Source organism: Hibiscus syriacus, unplaced genomic scaffold, assembly GCF_006381635.1.
Source record: "Hibiscus syriacus cultivar Baekdansim isolate YM2019G1 unplaced genomic scaffold, ASM638163v2 tig00008013_pilon, whole genome shotgun sequence".
NCBI classification, from domain to species: domain Eukaryota; kingdom Viridiplantae; phylum Streptophyta; class Magnoliopsida; order Malvales; family Malvaceae; genus Hibiscus; species Hibiscus syriacus.
This window is the reverse complement of record NW_024062150.1, coordinates 192,138-216,351: the sequence shown is the minus strand read 5'-3', so window position 1 is coordinate 216,351 and position 24,214 is coordinate 192,138. Positions and strand designations below refer to the sequence as shown.

At 36.5% G+C, this 24,214-nt stretch overlaps 1 protein-coding gene and 2 long non-coding RNA genes across 5 annotated transcripts; 2 read left to right on the top strand and 1 right to left on the bottom strand.

Annotated features, from left to right (window-relative positions):
- Positions 1-1,904: 1,904 nt before the first annotated feature.
- Positions 1,905-17,948, top strand: LOC120201815. The gene is made up of 3 exons (XR_005523679.1): positions 1,905-1,915; positions 6,427-6,437; positions 17,821-17,948. It is a non-coding gene; the product is annotated as an uncharacterized LOC120201815 (long non-coding RNA).
- Positions 15,033-16,232, top strand: LOC120201816. The gene is made up of 3 exons (XR_005523680.1): positions 15,033-15,158; positions 15,780-15,873; positions 16,043-16,232. It is a non-coding gene; the product is annotated as an uncharacterized LOC120201816 (long non-coding RNA).
- Positions 17,590-22,492, bottom strand: LOC120201812 (endoplasmic reticulum oxidoreductin-1-like). Of its 3 annotated transcripts, none has more exons than XM_039202344.1 (10): positions 22,081-22,486; positions 21,464-21,595; positions 20,663-20,921; positions 20,308-20,418; positions 19,775-19,893; positions 19,547-19,651; positions 19,168-19,370; positions 18,726-18,849; positions 17,859-18,041; positions 17,590-17,783 (listed from the first exon to the last, which is right to left on the bottom strand). In XM_039202344.1, the coding sequence occupies exons 1-9, from the start codon at positions 22,246-22,248 to the stop codon at positions 17,859-17,861; spliced, it is 1,404 nt and encodes a 467-aa protein (XP_039058275.1). In that variant the 5' UTR covers positions 22,249-22,486; the 3' UTR covers positions 17,590-17,783. The 3 variants fall into 3 exon arrangements, with proteins under 3 accessions (XP_039058275.1, XP_039058276.1, XP_039058277.1); XM_039202346.1 differs by lacking the exon at positions 17,590-17,783 and adding an exon at positions 18,115-18,120 and having other exon boundaries at positions 17,940-18,061; positions 22,081-22,492; XM_039202345.1 differs by lacking the exon at positions 19,547-19,651 and having other exon boundaries at positions 22,081-22,491.
- Between the last annotated feature and the right edge of the window lie 1,722 nt (positions 22,493-24,214).

Here is a 24,214-nt window from a genome sequence, read left to right as displayed (position 1 = left end):
TGTCAAAAATGAAAATGTCACTGCTCTTCCTTTTGATCATACAAAAAATTAAAATGTAGGAAACGATCTTTGGCATAGTGATCCCTACAACGCACTTTGGATAGGCAACTCCATAGCATAATAGGGAAACAAAAATTAAGATTTGGAACTTGGTTCCAACATAACATGTAATTAATTTTTAGGGTAAATTATATGTGTAATACCTAAATTATTATTTTTATTCCGTTTCATTACTGAAATTTAAAATTTTTCAAAATTATACTTAACGTTAAATTTATGTTTCATTTGATACCCGTTGTTAAAAACTTAACGATGATATGACGTTTCATCATAAAGTAATGTTACATCACCATTAGAAATAAAAATAAAAATATCATGTTAACAGTTCTATTAATTTTTAGTGACAAGGTATCAAATTGAAACATAAAATAAACGTTAGGTATAATTTTTTTAAAAAAATTTGAGTCTCAAAATGGAATAAAAATAATAGTTTAGATATCACGCATGTAGTTTACCCTAATTTTTATTTATTAACCATACGTGTAAGAACCATTTATAAATTTTATAAATAATATTCATAAATGATGATGAATAATGATTAAGTAATGAATAAAAGGTCTATTGATGCGAATTCCTGTGTCCATATGTAGGAACAATGATTTTTATAAAAACTATGATTATCTGATGCTATTAAGTTATATCAATTAGAAAAAAGTGGGATTCGAGGGGGGATAGGGATGGCAACTCAACCCGAATCCGACAGGTTCAGATTTTTTTTAAAAAAAAATCGGGTTCGGGTCGGGTCGGTTTTTTTTAAATGTACTGTTCGGGTCGGGTTGGGTCGGGTTTAGGGTAAAAAAAATCCGACCCGACCCGACCCGAAAAATATATATAATTTTATCTTATATATTTAGGGATAATTACAATAATATCCCTCCATATATAATTTTTTTCAATTAAGTCACTGTTTTCATTGAATTAATTTTTTTTTTTTTATTATTTCGGGTCGGGTCGGGTCGGGTTTCTAAGTCATATTCGGGTCGGGTCGGGTCGGGTCGGGTCGGGTGGAGAACCCTTTCTTCTCGGGTCGGGTCGGGGGCCCAAAAACCCGACCCGACCCGACCCATTGCCATCCCTAGGGGGGGAGACATGGTCAACTCTATCGTAATTTTCGCACATAATGTTGGATTGAAGCCGTCCGACGATCATGGAGGAGGACCACCGGAAGAAGGGATGGTTATGGGCTTCTTGGTAGCGCTTGAACGACCGAGTTCGCCTTTTAGTAGAGGATGCAAAGAGGTCATAAAGAAAACTCGTAATAACTATACCGTTAGTGAGGAAGATCATATTCGACCATCGTCGACAATGGCGATTGTTGATTCTACTATAGATGATTATAATGATAAAGGATCGGACAATCTAGAAAATTTGGAACGAACATATCTCTCTATCCCTACTGAGATGAGGACTGGAGTCAATAAAGGTTTAGTGACAGAGACTTCACATTAGAATGTATGAATGTTGGATCGCAACAATGGGGCAACCCTAATCCTTCAGGATTAAAATTATTGTGCCTTCTTTTTGTGACATGGTTGAAATCACCATTTTCATTTTACTATTATTGTTCTATATTACAAAAAATAGAAAAATACAAAAGTAAAAGAGACAAAAAATGAAAAAATTGTCACTGCTTTGCTCCTCTGCCTGCACGCCTCTGTTGCTGTCCTGCACTAAACACACTCAGCAACTGAACCGTCCAGCATTCTACGCCAATGACGTCACCAGCACTGACCGTGATGTCACGAACTTGGGCTTTTTCCCACACTTTGGGCTATGTTGGGCCACATTTGATCTTGGAGGTTGATAGAATAGTGTAGATTATTCTAGAAGCACTCAAGACTTGTACAAATGTAGAGTATTCTAGAAGCATTCTAGAGTCTTCCATGTTAGGTATGAAATAATGGAGAATTCTAGAGAATCTCTCCCTACCGTAGGATCAAATCAATCTCCACCGTTCATTGAGGAGGTGGGATGCTATAAATAGGTGTAGAATCCTCATTTGTAAATCATCCAAGAGTTGTAAGCATTCAAGCATTCAACAAGCTTTCTCTCTAAGTTATTTCCTTTCTTCTTTGTTTCCTTGCCAATCCTTTCACTAGCACGAGTTCGAGTGAGGCTGAATTAGCTATCGCGAGGGGCGAAAAGGAGCTAAGGCCGCACGAGGCTTATTGAGCGATTAAGTCCGTGACAGTTGGTATCAGAGCCAGTTAAAGCATCAATATTTTGCACGTGTCTTGTAGGAATGGCCGAAAACTCGAACGAGTTGACTGCTACCGAGGGACGTGGGAAAGAAATTGCACCCACCAACCCGAAGAAGAGCACCAACGAGTCGACTGTTACTGAGGAACGTGGGAGAGAAGCTGCACCCACCAACCAGAAGAAAAAAATGGACCAGAGTAAGGCCCGCGAGGGGAACTCACTAGAACCGATGGTGGCAGAATTCGGGGAGAGGCTGGAGACGGTCCAACATGACTTCAAGACGTTGGAGGACCATGTCTTGGAGCAAGTTGACGCGCTCAAGGGGAGTGCCGAAGAGACTAGCAATGAGGTAGAAGTTCGGTTCATACAGCTAGAAGATATGATCCAATCCTTACGTGAAAGCATCGAGGGGATGCGGGAGAACATGACGCTCTACAAGAGAGCCGCCGTTAGCGGGAGTGCTAACATCACCATCTCCAACCCGAGGGTCGAGTGCCGCAAGGGTTCAACGGGGCAAGGGACGCCAAGGAAGTCGAAAACTACCTATGGCGGATGGAGCAATACTTCGAGGGAATCGACCTTAACGACGAGGCGGCTAAGGTAAAGACCGATGCTTTATATCTTTTCGATACTGCTATATTATGGCGGCGTAGGAAACATACCGACATTGAGCGAGGAGCTTGTCGGGTAGATACGTGGGATGAGTTCAAGAAAGAGCTCAAGAAGCACTTCTATCCCGAGAATGTGGTCTACGAGGCTCGCAAGAAATTGCGGGAGTTGAAGCAACTGGGTATTATACGGGACTATGTGAAAGAGTTCACAACCCTTATGCTTTAAATTCCCAATATGTCCGAAGAAGATCTCTTGTTCTATTTCATTGACGGACTACAAGATGGGCCAAGCAAGAGATGCACCGTCGTGAAGCCATTGCCATCGTTGAGTCACTCGTCGACTTCCAACCCTACTCCCACACCATGCGGCGAAGAACGAGGATAAATATCCAGCCAAAGGTGGGGAGAACGGCAGGAGAACAACCAAGGCAACCGAGACCGAGATCACCGAATGCCACAAGCTAAAGAGGGAGATCGTGATCGACGTCCGGGCCGAAGGGACTATGAAGAGAAGAAAAAGGCCTTCGTTCCCAAAGGAGAATGCTTCTTGTGTAAAGGGCCACATTCGATGAGTAGTTGTCCCAAACTTGGTTCATTGTCTGCCATCGTCGATTGTCAAGACACAGAGTCTCAAGCCGAGATGGGGTCACTCCAAGTTCTAAACGCCTTTAAGGCCAAGCCATTGACACCAACACCGAGTAATGGGCTCATGTATGTGGAAGCGGTGATCAACGAGAAGCCGACAAGAGCCATGGTGGATACGGGAGCTACCCACAATTTCGTGTCTAAAGACGAAGCCAACTGTTTGGGCCTAAAGTACACTGGGAGCACAGGATGGCTCAAGACGGTAAACACACAAGCGGTACCACTCCATGGCGTGGCACGAGGGGTCGAGCTACGCTTAGGCACTTGGAAGGGCCAAGTGAACTTTTCTGTCATTCTCATGAATGACTTCAAGGTCGTTTTGGGGTTGGACTTCCTCCGACAGGTAACCGCTATCCTTATGCCTTCCTTTAGTTCTGTTTGCATCTTGGAGAAAGGGTCTCCTTGCATGATCCCCACGGTCGAGGCACCGAAAGAGAAAGGTCGAGATGCCACACAACTCTCGGCCATACAACTTGGTAAAGGCATCAAGAAAGGGGACATTACTTACTTGGCCATGCTAAAGGAAGATGACGAGATTGAGAAAACGGATGACCTACCATTGATCATCCGTGAAGTCCTAGAGGAGAACATGGACGTGATGCCGCCCGAGTTACCAAATAAACTTCCCCCAAGGTGTGAGGTGGATCACAAGATCGAGTTGGAACCCGGTGCAAAGCCGCCAGCCTTGGCACCCTACCGAATGGCCCCACCCGAACTTGAGGAACTTCGAAGGCAACTCAAGGAGCTAGTCGATATGGGAATGATTCGACCTTCAAAGGCACCGTATGGCGCACCAGTACTCTTCCAAAAGAAGCACGATGGGTCGTTGCACATGTGTGTCGATTACCGGGCACTTAACAAGGTAACCATTAAAAATCGCTACCAAATCCCTTTGATTGCCGATTTATTTGACAGACTTGGAGGAGCCAAGGTGTACACGAAGATGGACTTGCAAAAAGGCTACTACCAAGTTCGAATTGCAGAAGGTGACGAACCAAAGACCGCATGTATCACCCGATATGGATCGTATGAGTGGTTGGTCATGCCCTTTGGTCTAACCAATGCACCAGCGACGTTTTGCACGCTCATGAACAAGCTCTTCCAACCGTACTTGGACCAGTTCATGGTGGTGTACTTGGACAATATCGTGGTATACAGTAACTCCATTGGGGAACATGTAGACCACTTGAGGATTGTGTTCAAGATACTTCGAGAGAACAAGCTGTACGTCAAGAAGGAAAAGTGCACGTTTGCCACCGAGGAAGTACACTTCCTTGGACATGTAATCGGCCACGGGAAGCTATTTATGGACGGGAGCAAAATCAAAGCCATAACCGAGTGGGAGCCGTCGACCAAGGTAAGTGAGATGAGGTCCTTCCTTGGTCTAGTAAATTATTATCGTCGGTTTATATAGGGTTACTCGGCGCGAGCATCACCATTGACGGACCTACTCAAGAAGGGAAAGGCGTAGGAGTGGTCCGAACAATGTCAGAAGGCCTTTGAGAACCTGAAGGCAACAGTTAGCCAAGAACCTGTCTTGGCCTTACCCGACTTTACCATGCCGTTCGAGGTGCATACGGATGTATCTGACTTCACTATCGGGGGAGTACTAATGCAAGAGGGGCATCCAGTAGCATTCGAGAGCCGCAAGCTAAATGACACCGAGAGGCGATACACGGTGCAAGAGAAGGAGATGACGGCCATCATCAATTGCTTGCGGGTATGGAGACATTATTTACTCGGCGCGCACTTCACCATCAAGACCGACAACGTGGCGACGAGTTATTTTCAGACTCAGAAGAAGTTGTCACCAAAACAAGCTAGGTGGAAGGACTTCCTAGCAGAGTTCGACTACACGTTGGAATACAAGTCGGGCAAAGCCAACGTTGTAGCCGATGCCTTAAGTCGAAAGGCGGAGCTCGCCGCGATCTCTCTAGCCAAGGGGACGGTGTTGGAATGCATCAAGGAGGGCCTTGAACAAGATCCAATGACAAGAGAGTTAGTAAAGCTGGCTAGCGATGGCAAAGCCCAACGGTTTTGGGTAGAGGACGGTCTACTCTACACCAAGGGGCGGCGAATCTATGTTCCAAAGTGGGACAACTTAAGGCGAGATCTTATCAAAGAGTGCCACGACACCAAGTGGGCTGGTCATCCGGGTCAAAAACGCACTATGGCATTGTTAGAGACGTCATACTTTTGGCCCCATATGAAGGATAGTGTGGAGCTTTACGTGAAGACTTGTCTTGTGTGCCAACAAGATAAAGTGGAGAACCGACAGCCGGTGGGATTACTCGAACCTTTACCAGTTCCCCAAAGACCTTGGGATGCGATCGCCTTGGATTTCATTAGTGCCTTACCCAAGTCCGAGGGATACGGTTCGATCATGGTCGTCGTGGACCGATTTTCAAAGTATGGGACTTTCATACCATACCCCAAGGATTGCACTACGGAGGAGGCCGCACGAGCATTCTTCAAGAACGTCGTGAAGCATTGGGGCTTACCAAGGAGCATCATCAGTAATCGAGACCCTCGATTTACCGGACGCCTTTGGACGGAATTGTTCAAGCTCCTTGGCACCAAGTTAAATTTCTCCACAAGCTTTCACCCTCAAACTGATGGGCAAACAGAACGGGTGAATGCTTTGTTGGAGTGTTACTTGCGGCACTTCGTGAGTGCCAACCAGCGAGATTGGGCAAAGTTGCTAGACGTCGCCCAATTCTCTTATAACCTGCAGCGGAGTGAAGCCACGGGCCAGAGTCCATTCAAGCTTGCGACCGGACAACAACCGCTCACACCGCACACATTGACAATGCCACCTGACGAGGGCAAAAGCCTTGGAGCCGCCAAGATGGCTAAGTCATGGAAGGAGAACGCTGACATCGCCCGCGCATGTTTAGAGAAAGCAATGAAGAAGATGAAGAAGTGGGCGGACGAAAAGAGGCGACATCGAGAGTTCTCCATTGGAGACCTAGTCCTTGTGAAGCTTTTGCCACAACAATTCAAAGCCCTCCGAAGCGTTCACAAAGGACTAATACGGAGATACGAGGGACCGTTCCAAGTACTTGCCAAGGTGGGTAAAGTGTCTTATCGCTTAGACTTGCCAAGTACACTTAAGATTCATCCGGTCTTCCATGTAAGTATGCTCAAGCCATATCATGCCGACAAGGAAGACCCAAGCCGAGGGTATTCGCATCGAGTACCTCCCGTAGTAACCAAGTCTTACGACAAAGAGGTTGAAACGGTGCTCACAAGCAGGACGGTCCGCAAGAGAGGAGTCCCCCCGCGTACCGAGTATTTAATTAAGTGGAAAGGACTACCAGAGTCCGAGGCAACATGGGAACTAGCTGAGGACTTGTGGCAGTTCGAAGAACATTTCAAAGCGTACGAGGAAACGAGGACGAAGCCGAAATAGGTGGGGGAGGATGTTACGAACTTGGGCTTTTTCCCACACTTTGGGCTATGTTGGGCCACATTTGGTCTTGGAGGTTGATAGAATAGTATAGATTATTCTAGAAGCACTCAAGACTTGTACAAATGTAGAGTATTCTAGAAGCATTCTAGAGTCTTCCATGTTAGGTAGGAAATAATGGAGAATTCTAGAGAATCTCTCCCTACCGTAGGATCAAATCAATCTCCACCGTCCATTGAGGAGATGGGATGCTATAAATAGGTGTAGAATCCTCATTTGTAAATCATCCAAAAGTTGTAAGCATTCAAGCATTCAACAAGCTTTCTCTCTAAGTTATTTCCTTTCTTCTTTGTTTCCTTGCCAATCCTTTCACTAGCACGAGTTCGAGTGAGGCTGACTTAGCTATCGCGAGGGGCGAAAAGAAGCTAAGGCCGCACGAGGCTTATTGAGCGATTAAGTCTGTGATAGAGCTCTATCTCCCCCAGATTTCGCACCCTTCGACCAAAACACCACCAGCAAGCAAAAACGAAAAAAGCAACAAAAAAAATCAGAAACAACAACAATAGAAAGCAAAAAAATTTCTTACCATTTGTAAACGGGAGGGGTTCTATAAAATCCCCTCCCCAACAGTTGTAATAGAGGAGAATTCGAGAGAAAAAAATTTGTAAAGGGCTCCACACCATCCAGAAAGCAATAGAGATCAGAAGCATTTGAAGGTATTCTGGTCTTGTTTCATTTTCCAGCAACTCATTTCTAATTTTTCAAAACATATAAAAAATAAAGAATGAGAAGGAGAACTTACTACCGTGGTTACCATTGTTTCCGGTTTTGTTCACCGCCGTTGAGCTTATCATTGTCGATATATATTTTTTTCTATTTAAGAGATGAAAAACTGCAAGAAAAGTACAAGTGGCTCCTATTGAGCTTATCATTGTCGATAAGACTCAAAATAGTTACAGGATGTTCTTCGAAGATAAACACGTCATAGCCGAGTTGAGTGGGGCTTTTAGCGAGTGCATCAGCGGGAAGATTACTTTGTCGGGAGTCCATCGAATGTTTATTACCCAAGCTCTCTGTCGGATCTTGTTAATGGCGCGAACAAGAGGCACAGTACTGTGGGCAGCATTATCAGCGTTGAGTAGTTTGGCAGCCTCGAGAGAGTCTGTCTGAACTAGCAAAAGTTCAAAGCCATTATTCCATGCAATTTGAAGACCTAACAAGATTGCCCAGAGATCTGCTAGAAAAGGCTGAGTAATACCATTTGCTTTGTTAAAACCTAAAAGCCATGTACCCTCATTATCTCGGAAGATACCAACTAGAGTCCCATAGCTTTGCTTTAGTTTAAGTTTATCGGTGGTCGGTTAAGAGTTTAATCTCTTATTATAGTTTGTTTATCATAACAATTAGATCTATTTGTATCTATCAATTATTTGAATTTTTTTGGATGAGATTTTCACATTTTCCTTGTATGTTCCTTGTATAATTTTAAGTGGCAAGTTTCTTGTATTAATAGTTAAAGAATAAATATCTTAATTATGAGTCCAATATACTATTCTAATTGTAAACTCTCATTGTAATTTAATTTTTTTTTCTCTAAAATTAGTATTTCTATTTTGAAAATATCATTTTGAAAAATAAAGGATAATATACATACATGACCAGTGAAGTATGCGTAAATTGCTTTTGTTTCCACCAAAGTTTCAAAAGTAATGAAATGGTCACTAACACTATTGAAAAGTAACAAAACGATCATTATGTTGTCAAGCGTCATTATCCTTATCACAAAAAATTAATTTGGCACGTTACTGTTTAATCAGGTTAACTATCTTGACCGACTTTTAATCTTCAAGAAAATCTACGGACTCTAGTAATTTTTAATGCATTTACTTTCTTTCTGATAACTTTACGTCTCTCTTCTTGTCTCTTTCTCTGAGCCTGTAAAATAAATCTCAAAATTAAAATCAATGGCTAGAATTGAGGGAGAAAATATTCATTTATTTTCAAGGTCATAACATTATACGTAAAATATTCTTCCTCTTAAAATTCTTTCTGTAAAAGATTGTCTTCTTTCCATTTCACGTTTCTATTGTTACTATAATTTCTCTTTTTTCATTGTCTCTAACTAAGGGTGTATTCGGTTCGGTTCGGTTCGGTTTTTTACCAAAAACTGAATCGAATCGAAATAAACGGTTTTTCAATATTTAAACCGAAACCGAAACCGAATAATTAAAAAATCGAAAAAACTGAAATCGGTTTTTTCGGTTCGGTTCGGGTTTTTTAACGGTTCGGGTTTTTCGGTTCGGTTCGGTTTTTCGGTTTTTCAATGAAAAAATCACTTGAAACTATAATTTTTTTTACAAAAATTGCCTATTCGGTTCAATATGGAACAAATGGGTTCCATATGAAAAACCCGAACCGAACCGAATAAAAAAATGAAGCCTTTAAACCGAACCGAAAACCGAACCATTTAAAACCAAACCAAACCGAATCATTTTACTCGGTTCGTATCGGTTTTTCGGTTTTCTCGATTTCGTTGCTCACCCCTATCTCTAACCCATCAATCTCTTTTCTTTCTTCATTTTTTCACATTCACGCTTTTCCATTTCTTCCCTCAGCCCTCGTTCACTTTGACAAAAAAAAAACAAATTTAATAAAATGAGTCAATATATAGGATTCTCCCTCCGTGATTACACAAACATAAAACTCCCCAGAGTTTTTTCCTCCATGAGAAAAATATATTAATATCCTCTTTTTTGGTGATACACACAAAGACTGAACTCTCCGAAACTTATAAAATTTGGTCAATGTTGGACAAGTACCTCTATATTAATATATATTTCATAACTTAGAGAAAATAGATGTTGGACAAAATATGTGCAAATTTACATTCTTTCAAGAAAACAGACCTAAGACCCTTCCAATCTGAGCATAACAAATACGAGAAACATGTTCATTACAACTCCCTATTTATAATATAATCCTTACTATTTAGATAATAGAAATGAGTGTAATCACTAAGCTGCCAGTAGATGATATTTTAAAATTTCCAGTAAATAGAGCTTGTGGTTTTCTTATTATAATCATTTTCATTTTTCAATCATATTTCATTTTGGAGTTGTATCTTACCTGTGCAAGAGGACTAGAAAAACACAATTGAAATATGTATTTTTTATTATTGTATTTAGATCGTTGTGATTATTAATTAATTAAAAAAGTTATGAACAAATATTATATGAATAATCTCCGATACTATTAAAATAATATACTTTTCGTATAATTAAATGTTAAGCACAGAAACATAAACTTGGTTCTTCTATTAATTCATTCCATCTTTACAGTCGCAAATCCTTTAACTTTTAGCCGACGGTTCACAAATACTTCACCTACTTAACTCTATAGAAGATATGAACAAATTTCCATAGACCATATTGGTTTTTTTATGCAAAATAAAAGTTTTAAGTAAATGATAAAAATTTAAATAAAAATCAAATTAAGAATTTAGTTGAATATAATAAGAGAAAATAACAACTCACTTGAACTGAACTAACAGATGACTGTAATAGCGAAATTAAGTTTCAAGTGAAATCTGTGCTTGAATTTAAAACTAACGTTGATAAATTAATAGTGGTTTAATTTTTTTTTCTCAGCAAACAATTTTATTAATAGGATTTTAACCCTATACTGATGATTAAAAGAACTAAAAGTGTGTTGATAAAAAACAAGGTTAATGATCAATTAATTTGATGTTTTTCTATTCATGAAAACTCTTCACAACATCAATTGCAACAATCTATTTAGGGGTAATTATGGAGCGAGTTGATAATAAGTTGAGTATTGCTCGTTAAAAAGATTTATTTCTCGAGTTGAATCGTTATTTGTTAAGATTGATAATTTTTTTTAAATTCATTGCTTGACTCGTCGTTAATTAAGTTCACCATAAATTTTATCTTGTTTTGTAATTATATTATTATATGTAAAATTTAGTAGAATAATATTATTAATTAATAATTTTTATTTATTAAAAATAATAAATTATTAATTAATAATTTTGCATCTTCCTTATTATTTTCTTATTATAATTAGCAATTATTAATTAGATTTTCTTTTTTAATGGAATAACTTTTTAAGGTAACTACTAAAAAGTTATAAAAAGAAATTAATGAATTTCTTGTGAACTTATTTAGTTGAGTTGGACCTTACTCGATTCAACTCGTTAAAGTTTTAATTCAAGTCAATTCGATTTAAGTATTTATCAAATTTTGACTGAGTTTAATCTAGTGGCGGATCTAAAAATTTAGAAATGGGGTTCAAAAATTTTAATACTCGTCTTTTCAATATAATGGGTATGCAAAATTTCTTATTTTCTTCTTCTTTTAATATATTGAATATTTAATCTAAAATAATGGGTGTGCATTCGACCCCTAGGTGGTCATATGCATCCGCCCCTAGTTTAATCAATCCAAGTATTTATCAAATTTTGATAAAATAGAATTCAAATAACTCACTCACTGTACAACTCATTAAACACTTAATCTTATTCAAGCCAACATTGATATTGGTTATAATACAAATACATTATACATAGACCTACAAGAAGTCACTGAAAAGTCTTGGCTATCATCAGGCCAATCCCCCGGACTCCGATAGAAAATATAATACAACGTTAAATTCAAGACATAAGAAAGCAAACAAGTGAATCTACTCATTGAAAATCGAAAAACTCGACGCCCCTTTCACAAAATACTTGGAGCTGGCCGTCACCGTAGTGGTCGACGAAAACGAAGCCGCGGGAGCGGCTACCATGGCACCGGTAGTGATGGAAGCCGGTAAGCTCTTCGACTTAGACGAAAGTGAATTATCATCGTTGATGAAATCTCTATCCTCTTCTTTGATGGTATCCAACATCTTTCTCGTTCTACTCCTCATGACGGTCACAAACTGCGGTGGAGCAACCTCCATAAACAATCTCGGGAGACGCGAGCTCGCCATGTTTAGAAGCTAATGAAGAAGTAAATGGGTGATATATGGAAACCCATAGGAGGAAAAACAGTTATAAGAGAACACACTGGTTTTGGATAAGATTTATAAGAACATGATTTCGACTTAAATTTTAACTCCTAGTGCCGCCACTTACGGCTGATATTAATTTTGCATGACAAATATGATGTTCACGGTACAAGCTCAAGAGATAACGTTACACTGTGGGGGACCTTGCCATCTCCATGTGTCGAAGATTGAATGGAGATATGCGTTTTGTTGGGATCAATAATGCCTAATTTTTCACTTTTCCCTATCTCATCCGGCATTATCTATGGTGTTCCTTGTGTCTGTTGAATGTTTTCCATTGATAAACTTGCCTGCCTATTCAAATGTCGGTCTACGATACTTGGTTGGAAACTCAATTTTGGGTTTATTTAAGGATGAGTATAATGGAATTCTAATTAATAAATGGGTAAAGTATACATATGGTCTCTGACAATAAAATATTGTTTTGTTGAATCTCTCGACTATTAAAAGTTATTAAATAACCTCTAATTATAAGATATTACTTTGTTGAGACCTTTGACTATTAAAAGTTGCAAAATGACCATCTAACTATTCAAATGTTCCAAAATCGTCCTTTTTCATTAAAAAATTCACGACAGTTTGAGTTGGACATTAACCTGCTGACTGGAATATGATAAAATATGATTTAATAATCTCAAATGACTATCATATCTCAGTCAGCAAGTTAACGTCCAATTCAGACAATTTTTAATTTTTTAATGGAAAAAGAGTAGTTTGAAACATATGAATAGTCAAGTGACCATTTTGTAACTTTTAATAATCGAGTGACTCAACAAAGCAATATACTATAGTCCAGAGAGTTATTTTTGTAATTTTTATTAGTTCGGGGACTCAACAAAATAATATTTTATAATCGGGGATCATTTGTATACTTTACCCTTGATAAATTTGTAATTTTCAAATTTAATAATTGAACAATCTTATCACTTTTATTTTACTTATTGCCCTTTTAATTTTATTAATTTAATAATTGAAATTTATACATTATTTTTTTATCACTCAACCGTTTCTTATAAACGGGATATTTTTTTTATAATTTATTAACGAAATGTTTTTATTAGCTTTTGAATTGTTGATCGAGTTGTTTCATTTCTTCCCCACCATGGAAGTAGGACAAGCCCTGCTCATGTTCTTTTTAGTTGTTTCCAGAATAAAGAACAGCAAAAACAATAGGGTTCCGACAATAACAGCAATGGACAATGGCCAAAAAAAGCTGCTTCATCTAATGTGAATTCTCGAGTGTTCAAGATACCTTGTGTGATGCTACTGGTCGCCATTACTTCAAGGGAAGCCACATCGAAGGTGCTGTGGATTTCATTTTCGGCAATGACCAATCTATTTTTAGGCTATTCTTTATATCAGTTCATTTCTTTGCAACTCTAATCGAAACTCTGTATGGTCACCATTTGTATAGTCAAAACTATTCAGTATGTTCAAAAAAAAAAAAACTCATAATGGGAGGTTAAGATATGGATTATGAGAATGAGAGAAAAGGGAGCGAGCAACAACTAGGCATCCTGCTACAGGGTATCAAATCAAACGCAGACAAATGTGGTAGGAAGTAAAACCACTTAACCATTACTAATTTAGTTGCATTGATTTTAATAGGATCAAGGTTTCAACCCCAATAATCTCCCCCATCTTAAACCCAAAAATGGCAATCTTCTTTAACAATTTTCCGTTCCAAATCATATATTTACTAGGCATTCCACATTTGCATAAAAGCAACCATGTTTCTCAAGCATCGAGCTATACTCACAACCATAGGATTGTTGCTCAACGAAGCCCGAAAACTATTGGGCAATCAAAATTTCAAGGTTTTCTATGTTAATTGGGAGGTTAATAGAGTAGCTTATTCGCTCGCCCAGTGGGCTTTGTCGAACCGCAATTCATTATTGTTTTACTATGATGAACTTGATTATATAAGAGGCGCAATTTTTTATGCTGTTAGAAAATAACTTCTTTACTCTTTAAAAAAAAAAAAAGCTATACAAAAGGACTTCTATTATCAAGTAAACACATCAGAAAATCAAGAGCCAGAAACAATGAAACAACTTCCCCCAAATTTTCCGAACGGCATCGTAGTAGTCGTCCCATTAGACAGGTAATCACCAGAGTGTACGGTGTAAAGCAACGGCGCAAAAGGCTTTCCACATGGCGTTGAAGGGGGAACACCTCACCTGGCAGTCGAGTTCCTTGACGATGATCAATGAGTCAAAAATATCGTCGGAGACCGAGCAATTTATCAATCGGTTCGAGTGTCAATACTTTGTTTTTTTTTTTTGAAAATGAGTGTCAATACTTTGGAATGAACATAAAATGTAGGGTAAACCACATAACTATGGATTGAGACCACCATTTTTAAATTTGCGTTAATATGACAACTGAATTACTTAAATGGTTTTAATATAGTCATTTATAGTTAACACTTAATTAAAGGGTCTACGTGGTAGTTAACAAAATTTGTATAATTAGGGTCCGAGTCCTTATAAAGTTATGTATTCACGGCGCTGAAACTCTGTTTTATTTTCTTTCATTTTGGTAACTACTTGTGTATGATTTCTTTCCTTGGATTTTCATTTAATACAATTTAAACATGATTCTGTTTTTAATTTGTCTAAGACATTAATTGATCATTAACTTTAAAATCTTTTATTCTAGTCATGTATTAAATTTATATATTAAATCTCTTATATTTTAGAATTAATCAATTTGATCACCAATATTAACTTTAATTCTTAATTTTTAATTAGGTCTTAATTTCAATTTAACTTGATAAATTTATTTCTCCAATCAAATTGTGACACATGCCACAATCATATAATATCAACATTTCTATTAAATCAACAATCAAACCTAATAATAAGTAAAAACGAAATATAATGGTTAATATGACTTTAAAAAAAATTAATAAATGTCAAAAAAAAGAAACGCAAGAATAGATAAATGACCAATAAGTAATTTACCAAAAAAATGAAATCTTCTTCGTCAGCGCTCCGTAGTTGCACAGAATGGAGGATATTTTTTTTTCTTCTGGTTAACGAGACAGATCCTTGTGCTTTACCCAATCTACAGCAATACTACACTCATTCAAAGAGTTGAGACCGGATGATGAATTGCTCCGTCTCCGACGGGATTCTAGAATCTTTGATCATAATCGGGATGAGGTATTATCATTTATGTACTTTTTTCGAGTAGCACTTGCATCTCATCAGTTTCAATATGGAGCAAACTCTTAGTAATTGTATAATTACGATTGTTGGTGACCTTGCTACAATTACTTAATATTAGTTGCAGTTTGTATCTCTTAGATGAATAAATAGTATAGCTTCATCTTCCTTGACTTTATAATATGAGGAATATGTTATAGGAAACCTCACTTTGTGCTTCTTATCTTGCTATATGTTGTATGCGGTGATAGCAAAATGTTGGATACGTGCTTAAAACAAAGTTGAACTATTCAGATGTGCTAGTTGGTGTTGGCCCTTTAGAACTTAGCAAGGAAATTTATCTTGGACATGTTTGATTTGTTGTAAAGTCGGAGAGGAATGGCAAATGTCAAGTTTTAATTCAATTTATATTGTTGTTGTGCTGATATTGGTTTCATAGAGATCCATGGGTAATCCACACGTAATTGGAAATGGTACGAGGATGTGGTCCACTTAGAAATAATTGAACATAATCCCACCCGAATCTTAGTAACATAGGATCCAAGGACTTTCATGGCTATATGTTTTTGGTGATAACAGTATTCCCATAACGGTAATCATTTTCTCGCTGTTTTGCAGCCATTTATCCATGTTAAAAGTCCTGGTGATATGGGGAAAGAGAAAACGAGGCCTCCAAAGCGACTAAAGAAGTCTTGCTAAGCATATGGTAATGGTAAGATTCGAGCCCAATCTTATGCATGATGTTATATCCATCTTTTTGCTATGTTACCCTATTTTAGGGTAATTTATGTTGTCGTACCTCTCTCATTTCTACTGAAATGGTCTAATAGATTTTCGGACAAATTTTTGTTTCAATTTTTAAAAATATACTCATATTGCAGATGATGTGATGACATTGGGGTTTCATGACTTTGCAGCACCCCAAATAAGAAACGTCTCTATAGATGCCAAAACAACAACGATCAAACAAGATTTCTTGTTTCCACAATGTTCTGTATTTTTTGTAACATAAGTAAGTCTTAATTCATTATCCGAGACACAATTACATTTATGGTGTTAACACCCTGTATCGTAGCCAACCTAACTAGAATTCTTAGCCATCGATTTGCTCGATCTGACTACCTTGTAATTAAGGCCCAAGGTTATTGATTGGTGTTTGTTTCTACTGTCTACTGCATTTGCTTGTATAGTTGTTGTATAGACCTTGGTAGATTTGGATTGCTGTGTTCCATGTGTGAGATTACAGGATATATGAACAACATTCATTTAACATTTTAGATTCCCCTGCCCCTCTTCTCTGCACATAATTCAAGTTCCGACGATTATTTGTCTGAACATTTCGGAGTGGTCTCGCTCCGTATCCAGGCCTTGCCTTGCATGCTGTTGTTTTCCCTACATTTCTACCCTTTTTCTGCTGCAATTTTCCCTTAAATTTACGAGCTTGAATCATAAATTGTTATCGATCTTTTTGAATTCAACGGGCCAAAATCTCCCATCACAGGGGTCAGGTATGGACTCATCCTTTCTAGCAAGCTTCATATTTGCTTCGTTCGCAAGCGATAGATATTCATTGCTTACGTTATATATTTCCTGGAAAAAACAAAATTGAATGAATCAATAAATTATCATATCTATAATCAAAATCACAAAAATAAAGAGGTTCCTTTGTTTTAAAATTTCTTTACAATAATATTGTGGCCATCTGTACATAAGTGAGATAATATACAACCTAATCCAATCCAATTAAATTTAACTGTGATTAGCTGGAGTTGGCTCTAAGTAGAAGTGGACATATTACTTCCTATGTAATGGTTTGAGATTATGTTAAGTATTATATTGAAAAAAGCTAATCTAGTCAGATTCTATTTAACAAATCCAATTTAGGTGTTATTTATAAGTTGCTTGATATATTATGTATAGAATTAGGATATTGAATTAAATTCTAATTTAATTATGTATTATTAATAATTCAGTTATTTTCTATTTTAAAAAAATATAAAGTTAAAAGTTATTTTAAATTTAATAAATAAATTCAGGCCAAATAAAATTATATTTAAATTCGAATGGATTCAATTTCATAGAAATCATATCAAATTAGATTGGAGATGAAAACTCAACCATTTACTATCCTAGTATTGGATAAAAAAAATAATACTTATAATCGGATAAATCAATTTAAAATGTTTTGAAGATATTAAGAATCTGACATATAGGAACCTATCAAGTGATCTCGGTGTTAAAAATCTCGATGTTAAAAGGTACCACATGGTATGCGGTCTAATGAAGCAATTAACCCCAAAATTTTCATGTCATCCAAGTCCACAACTCATGCTTAAAAGTTATAAGTATTGAGTGCCTTCTAGCATAAAATAAAAAAGCAAGCGAAGCTAATCAGAATAAATGAAGTGAAAAACCCTGTGTAATGTAATCAGGGTAATTTTAATTTCTCTATTATTTTTCTCTAGTCCTGTTTTACATTTGATTTCAAAATCTGCAACTATGACAAAATTGTCTGATTGTACACTTGCCAGCTTATCTCTCCAAAACCCTAATCTTATAGCTTTCCAAAAAGAAATGTGTGGTTCCTTGGAGCTCAGTTTCTCATCTTTTTATCATCATCACCTGCAAATATCACAAATGTGCAAGGCAAAACAAAAAGACTGAACAAAACGTTCAAAGAACCACTAATGTCTTTACCTATGTCCTAACAATTGATGCCAATATCCTTTGCACTAGGCCATTCAACCTAGTGGGAGAATGTATCTTTCCTTTGACGAGTCTTTCAGCTTCCGGTCCCATTTCATGCACGAATTTTACAGACTCTGATAGTCGATTGAGTAGATTCATTAGTGAAATTACTTCATTCCTTTGCATCTGCAACTGAGGGTCAATTGAGTGAACTCGAGTGTGGATGAAAAGCTCTATTCCGGTGAAAATAAAACATGAAATGTACCTTAGACTAACATATAGTTACAACTAGAGCTAAGAGAAAGCTAGATATCCCACAATACGAAATAAAAGCAAAAGCTTTCTTCATCATGTACTTAAAAACTGATCTTTGTAGGGATCAAACACCATATTTCACGTTCAAATAATTCTCGTTCACTCGGACATTTTCTTGGATGTTAAAATAAGTAAATTTTGCACAAGATGGAAACCATATCAACCGCGATGGTGAACCCAGAAATTGAAATCATTCATGCGACAAATTTAAGATGGAAACTCATGGCTAAAATTTGTAGACTCGCAATGTAACAAAAATTTTACTAGCATTTATAGTCAATGGATGATCTTCAACAAGGGGATTTTGCATAATTGCACAATTAGCAACAGCCTTTATCAACTGCCATAGAAAATGCAGTTACTTTTGATGTTTCTCTCTTCCCATGTTATGCATGAAAACATATTTAGGCCAGAATTCTAGGTGTTTCAATATCTTCAAAAGCGTTTTTTATAGTTGGAAAGATTCTTGACCGTATTGTGGCAAAGTTCGAATGCTTAATCATATACTAGAATGAAATTAGAACTGGAAATTGAAAGCTACAAATGGGGAATGGTACTTACAGTCTGAACCAAGTTCTCCTCACCATTAACAGAGAACAGAATCTTCAATGCAGTTCCAAGACCAGAAACCTGAAGCTTTCCCCAGAGTCGACATTTTTCACACCCTACACAGTCCATCACCGCACTGCACACCAATGGAAATTGTTACATCATTGCCTAAATCAATGGCACAGATATCACATGTCAACAATAAAAGAGTCGGATAAAACAGTTTGTTAAAGTTTCTCAGCAGGTGAGGGATACTGGGAGCGTTTGAAGTACAATTTCAGATTTCATTCCTTCTTGAGAATATTAAGCTTTGAACAAATTCAGATGTGCTTAATGTACCAACTCAAATATGTTCCAAGTAAATATGGTTGCTCATTTTATATGACGATAGCATTAAGTAGAAATGAGAATTGCAGCCTTTTACATGCATCACCAAACAGGAAATTAGAGGAACCTGATATTTTTGAATTGTGATTGTATTTTCTGTTTCAGTTCTGGTCCTCTTTGTCCTTTCCACAATTTAGCTTCATCAAATGGAAGTGGGCATGCAGCTTGCAGTTTTGAATTATAAAGTAGCTGCTTCATTAGGGATTGCGTCTTAAGGTCATCGGTTGGATTACCTGTATCATATTCAGCTTGTTCCAAGTACTCAGTTGCCTGAAATGCATAAAAGCAGGCTCTAGTAAAATAAATGACTCCAGGATAAACAAATACATGCTTGGAAAATAAATAGAGATTTATCGAGTACATGGTCAACGCGATTGTTTTTGCCTAGCTTTATGCTAGGCTCCTCAAGTACTCAAGTAAATTACTTATGCACTCATACTACTCACTTTTGTCACAGCTCGAAGAACAAAGAGAAATGCAAAGTACAAGTTTTCAACATGATTTGGATATTGTAAAACCCGATCATACAGTATTTCGAGATTGTGGCCCCACTGAAATAAGGAAGATAAAACGAACAATGTTAGATCTCAGTAACATTATTGTGAAACAATGAAATTAAGTTCATAAATGAGCAAAAGACCAGTACTGAGTGACACAAAAGTAAGAATTTATACCAAATTTGTGGCTTCATCAAGTAGATAATCTGAAGCTATATGGACCGAAATAGATGAGTGAACACCAGAAATCAACTTGTACAGTATTTTTTCTTCTTGGCATAACTCTTCAGCCGGATCTGTATATCAGATTACAAATAAATAAAATAATATTTTTTAAGGCGGCTCATTAAACTGTTCCTTCCCATCTTCCATTAACGGCAATTGTTATTAACTGCAGTCAATAGAACAAACTACACACCTACCATGGAAGGTGGCTCATTAGACTGTTCCTTCCCATCTTCCATTAGGACAATTGCTATCAAGTGTAAATAATAAAAAAAAAACATGCCTACCATGGTAACTAATAAGTTCTCCCACAGAAAAGAGTCAATTTAAGTTATGTCGATTGAAGATTCATCACCAGGCATTCAAAAATTTAGTTATTATTACTAAATTAAATTGTTAAGAGGTAATAGACCAACGCCTCTACCCGTTCACGAAATGCTTAGGCATCTTTCATTCACATACACAATTAAAGGATCAGAACTCACATTTGGGACAGTTTTCTGAGTAGACAGCATCCCATATCCTTCTAGCCGGTGAACCACTGTAACCAGTATAGCGCTCTGGGTTCAGTTGAAGATTCACATAAGTCATCTCAGCTGCAAAAAACAATATCTTACAGAATCAATTGTTTGGAGTGTTAATGTTGAAAACACCACAATTCTCACTGCAAATCTTATAATAACTAGCACTGCCAAGAGAGAAACACTGAATCTTAACATAGATCAAAGCATCAATTTAGTTATGGTTTTCAATAACAAAATCTGTGAGCTACAGCATCCAATATATAAAAAGCCCATAAAACTGAAATTTCAAAGATATCAATAACAACTTCCGACTCACAGTTATCAGTCTCATCATCATAAGTCCAGGGGTTATCTGTTTCTGTCCACCCAGATCTAAAAACTTTACTATCTAGTGTACGGTCAACAGCAGACTGTGGGTTTCCTTCTTGGCACTTAAGGTCAAGAAATGGAAGGGTACGAAGATTCGGCTTGAATGCATCAGGGAATTCACTTTCTGGACATTCACAAACAATGCAATCCCGCAAAAGGCACATGCCATCATCAGGCCAAAATGGGCAATCACACCACAATCTAACCTGCCCAAAGAAACGTAAATAGTTTTTGAAAATTAAGAGAGGGACCTGACTTGGACCACAAATTTGAAATAAGGCATACATAGTAACGTTGTCATACCAAGATAAATAAAAAATGAAAGGGTTTCAAGTGAGAACAATCTATTCTTATGCCATTAGTTCGTCCCACAAGCATCATGATAATTACATTTCTCAACAACTTAAACTAGTGTTGTTTTTTTCATTCTATAAGCATTTTTGACTTCCAAACTTGGGAAAATCTTAGAATCACTTCCTTTTCACTCTACAAACATTGCAACCATATAAATAGACATCGAAATTGAAGCTCTAACAGCGTAGACATAATATTCTAATTACCGAACAGATGGCCATTTTCCATACTGCTTATCTGGTAGTTTCCCATAATTATCGGTAATAGATAACCATTCATACGAAATCTTTCTAGTTCCCACATCAACTTTGTGAAAATTCTCTCAAAAAAAAAATAAAATAAAGCATCCACATAATATTTCCATCATGCAATGGGAATCAAGCAATAAGCAAACCTTGAAGTACCGAAAAAATGGGGTTTTGACCAGTTCCTGAAGTAAGGGATGTAATACTTCACCATTAAGATGGTCCACAGTCTCATAATTACAACAACAATCCTCTACAATCCCACTATGCATGTGTTTGTCCTGCAAAAATGCAAGAAAAAGAATCATTGCAATACAAACAATCATCATTCAACTTAAACAAAGGAACTCGACAAAAGGGCAACAGACAACACAATCCATACAAGAAACTATAAGAGCATAAATAAAAAGGCAATCAAAGACGCAAATTTTAGTAAAAACAACAAAGAAATTCATTGGCTCAATCAAGCACAGGAAATTTATGAAGAAAAAAAAAATCTCCTTTCAATTTCATTTTAAGGTCGGACCAGTTTCTTAGTATCCAAACAAAAATGAGAACCCGCATCTCTTTTCAGCAAGTTGATCTAAACAGCATCAAGAAATTTACAGACCAAATGATAAGTAAGATCACAGAAGAACACATAAATGCGTGGTTAAATATGGCGCCAATTGAATAAAAACCCAAAAAAACAAAAAAAATGATTCCAATCATGTATCCTTTTTTTCCAAACAAAACAGGAAGATTAATACAAGAGAGAAAGTGAAACCTTAGAACATTCACACGTCTTGCTAGCGTCTCCAGATTTAAGAGGGATCTTTGGTGTTGTCCTTAAAGCCAAAGCAATAGCAAGAACGATTGTAACTGAAGCTCCAATCACCCATCTCCACCTCATTTTCTCCGCCTTCGTGCTCTTCTTTACCGCTGATTCCCCCATTTACAACCTTTTCGATAGATTAGAAAAGGACCCAAAATACCAAAACCTTGTTTAGTGTCCCGGAAATGAAATTAGAAAAAGAAGAGAAAATTTGGAACAAATGTTATTATTCAAAGAGCAGATTCTGCGTTAAGAAAGGTAGAAAATCTTGGATTTAATGGGATCAAATAGCAAATAGACTGATTCAGGAAATTGTGGGCGTTATGCCTTCTTTGATGGTTTCAATTCTGTCTTATTTGCAGTTTGAAACTATGGGCAATCAACTCAGAAAACCAAAGGTACCGGAAATATTTGGTATTGAAGGATGCATATATTATTCAAATAAAAACTTCGTTTTTAAGGTTTGACCGTTGGATTTGACCAAGAAAATGTGAAATCAATACTTGATTTATCTTTTAGCCCGATTTTATTTTGATTAATCCGAATCGATCTTGCTTAGCGATGATTTTTTTCCATACACAAATATTTGAATTCAAAATCTTGCTTAATTAATACCAAATTATTTACAGCCAACTTTGTTGGTTCAATACTCGATAATTTTATACCAAGTGGAAGGAAATATTTTAGGCGAAAGTATTTTGGTTAACTATATCATCAATCACCTTTTTTAAAATTTTGTAAAATATAATATTTGGTTACTTTTATTTTATTTAATTAAAATTTGAATATTAAAAGTTAATTGACGTTAGATTTTTAAAAGATTGTTGACGTGACATTGTGAGTATATAAAATTAAAAATGATAAATTATACAAATGGTCATTAATATTTAAGTTTTTGTTTTTTTATTAAAATTTTAAAAATAACAAATTGATCGAGATCGTTTTATAATATATGTTCGAGACTGATCCCAAACGATACGTAATTCCATCAACACAAAAGAAAGCAGTTGAAACATTTCCATTGATACATACAAATATATGCAACAACAAAATTAATAACTTTTTGCAGTATATATACATGTTGGTTTCCATTATTTGTTATTTTATTTTCTGCGTTGGGGGCTGTATGTGTGGGTGTTTTGTAACTTGAATGTATACATTATCATAAGTTCATAACCACATGAGTGGATGTGGGTTTCTTTAAGATGAAGATCAAAAGCTGATGTTTTCCATGGGTGCAATTTATTGTTCATCATTCTGATATGTGTTTTCCAGTTGCATTAATGGAGAGAGTGAGAATAGAGTGAAAAAGAAATGGCCGAGGAAACCTCTTGGCAATGACTGGTCAACTATGACAAACATGCTCTTTGAGGGGTAAAGTCGGGGTTAAGACGTTGAAGATCCTGTGCAGATCTTTAAAAAGATGTCTTTAAATCTTAATTTTTTTAATTTTTTTAAAGATGACTTTATTAACTAAAAAAATGAGGTAATCTTTACAACCGTAGCACAGTACTAATTATTGGTATTTTTCATATAATTTCAACAAGATTCAACTGCAGGTTTTGTGGTTTTAGGCCTAAAAAATTTACCACTGATACATAATACTTTGTTTATTTTTTATTGTAGCAACAATAATAAATCTAATTTTTTGGGCCCTTGCTATTCCGGGGTTCTGTTCCATTGCGCACATTGTGTTGGCCTTTGCCCCGCCTCTGTTGAGGGGCTAGTAGTTGATAACTAGTAAACTATTCATTTAGTATTTAAACTATCAGTTTAGATCCGTTTTAAGATTTAAATTTTCAATTTTTTTTAAAATCGTACCTAATATTAGTTTTTGTTTCATTTTAGTATCCGCAGTTAACAATTTAACGAAACCTTTTGCACGTGACATTTTATCATGAGTAAATTACACCATTCATCCTTTAACTATCTTCTCACTCTTATTTCGGTCATTAAAGTTTTAAAAAAAATCAATTTAAATTCTCAACTTTCAAATTGCTCATGTTTTAATCACTCTAATTCATTTTATTAATAATATTTTGTGACATTATATTTCTTTATTATTTTATTAATATATAATTAAAAT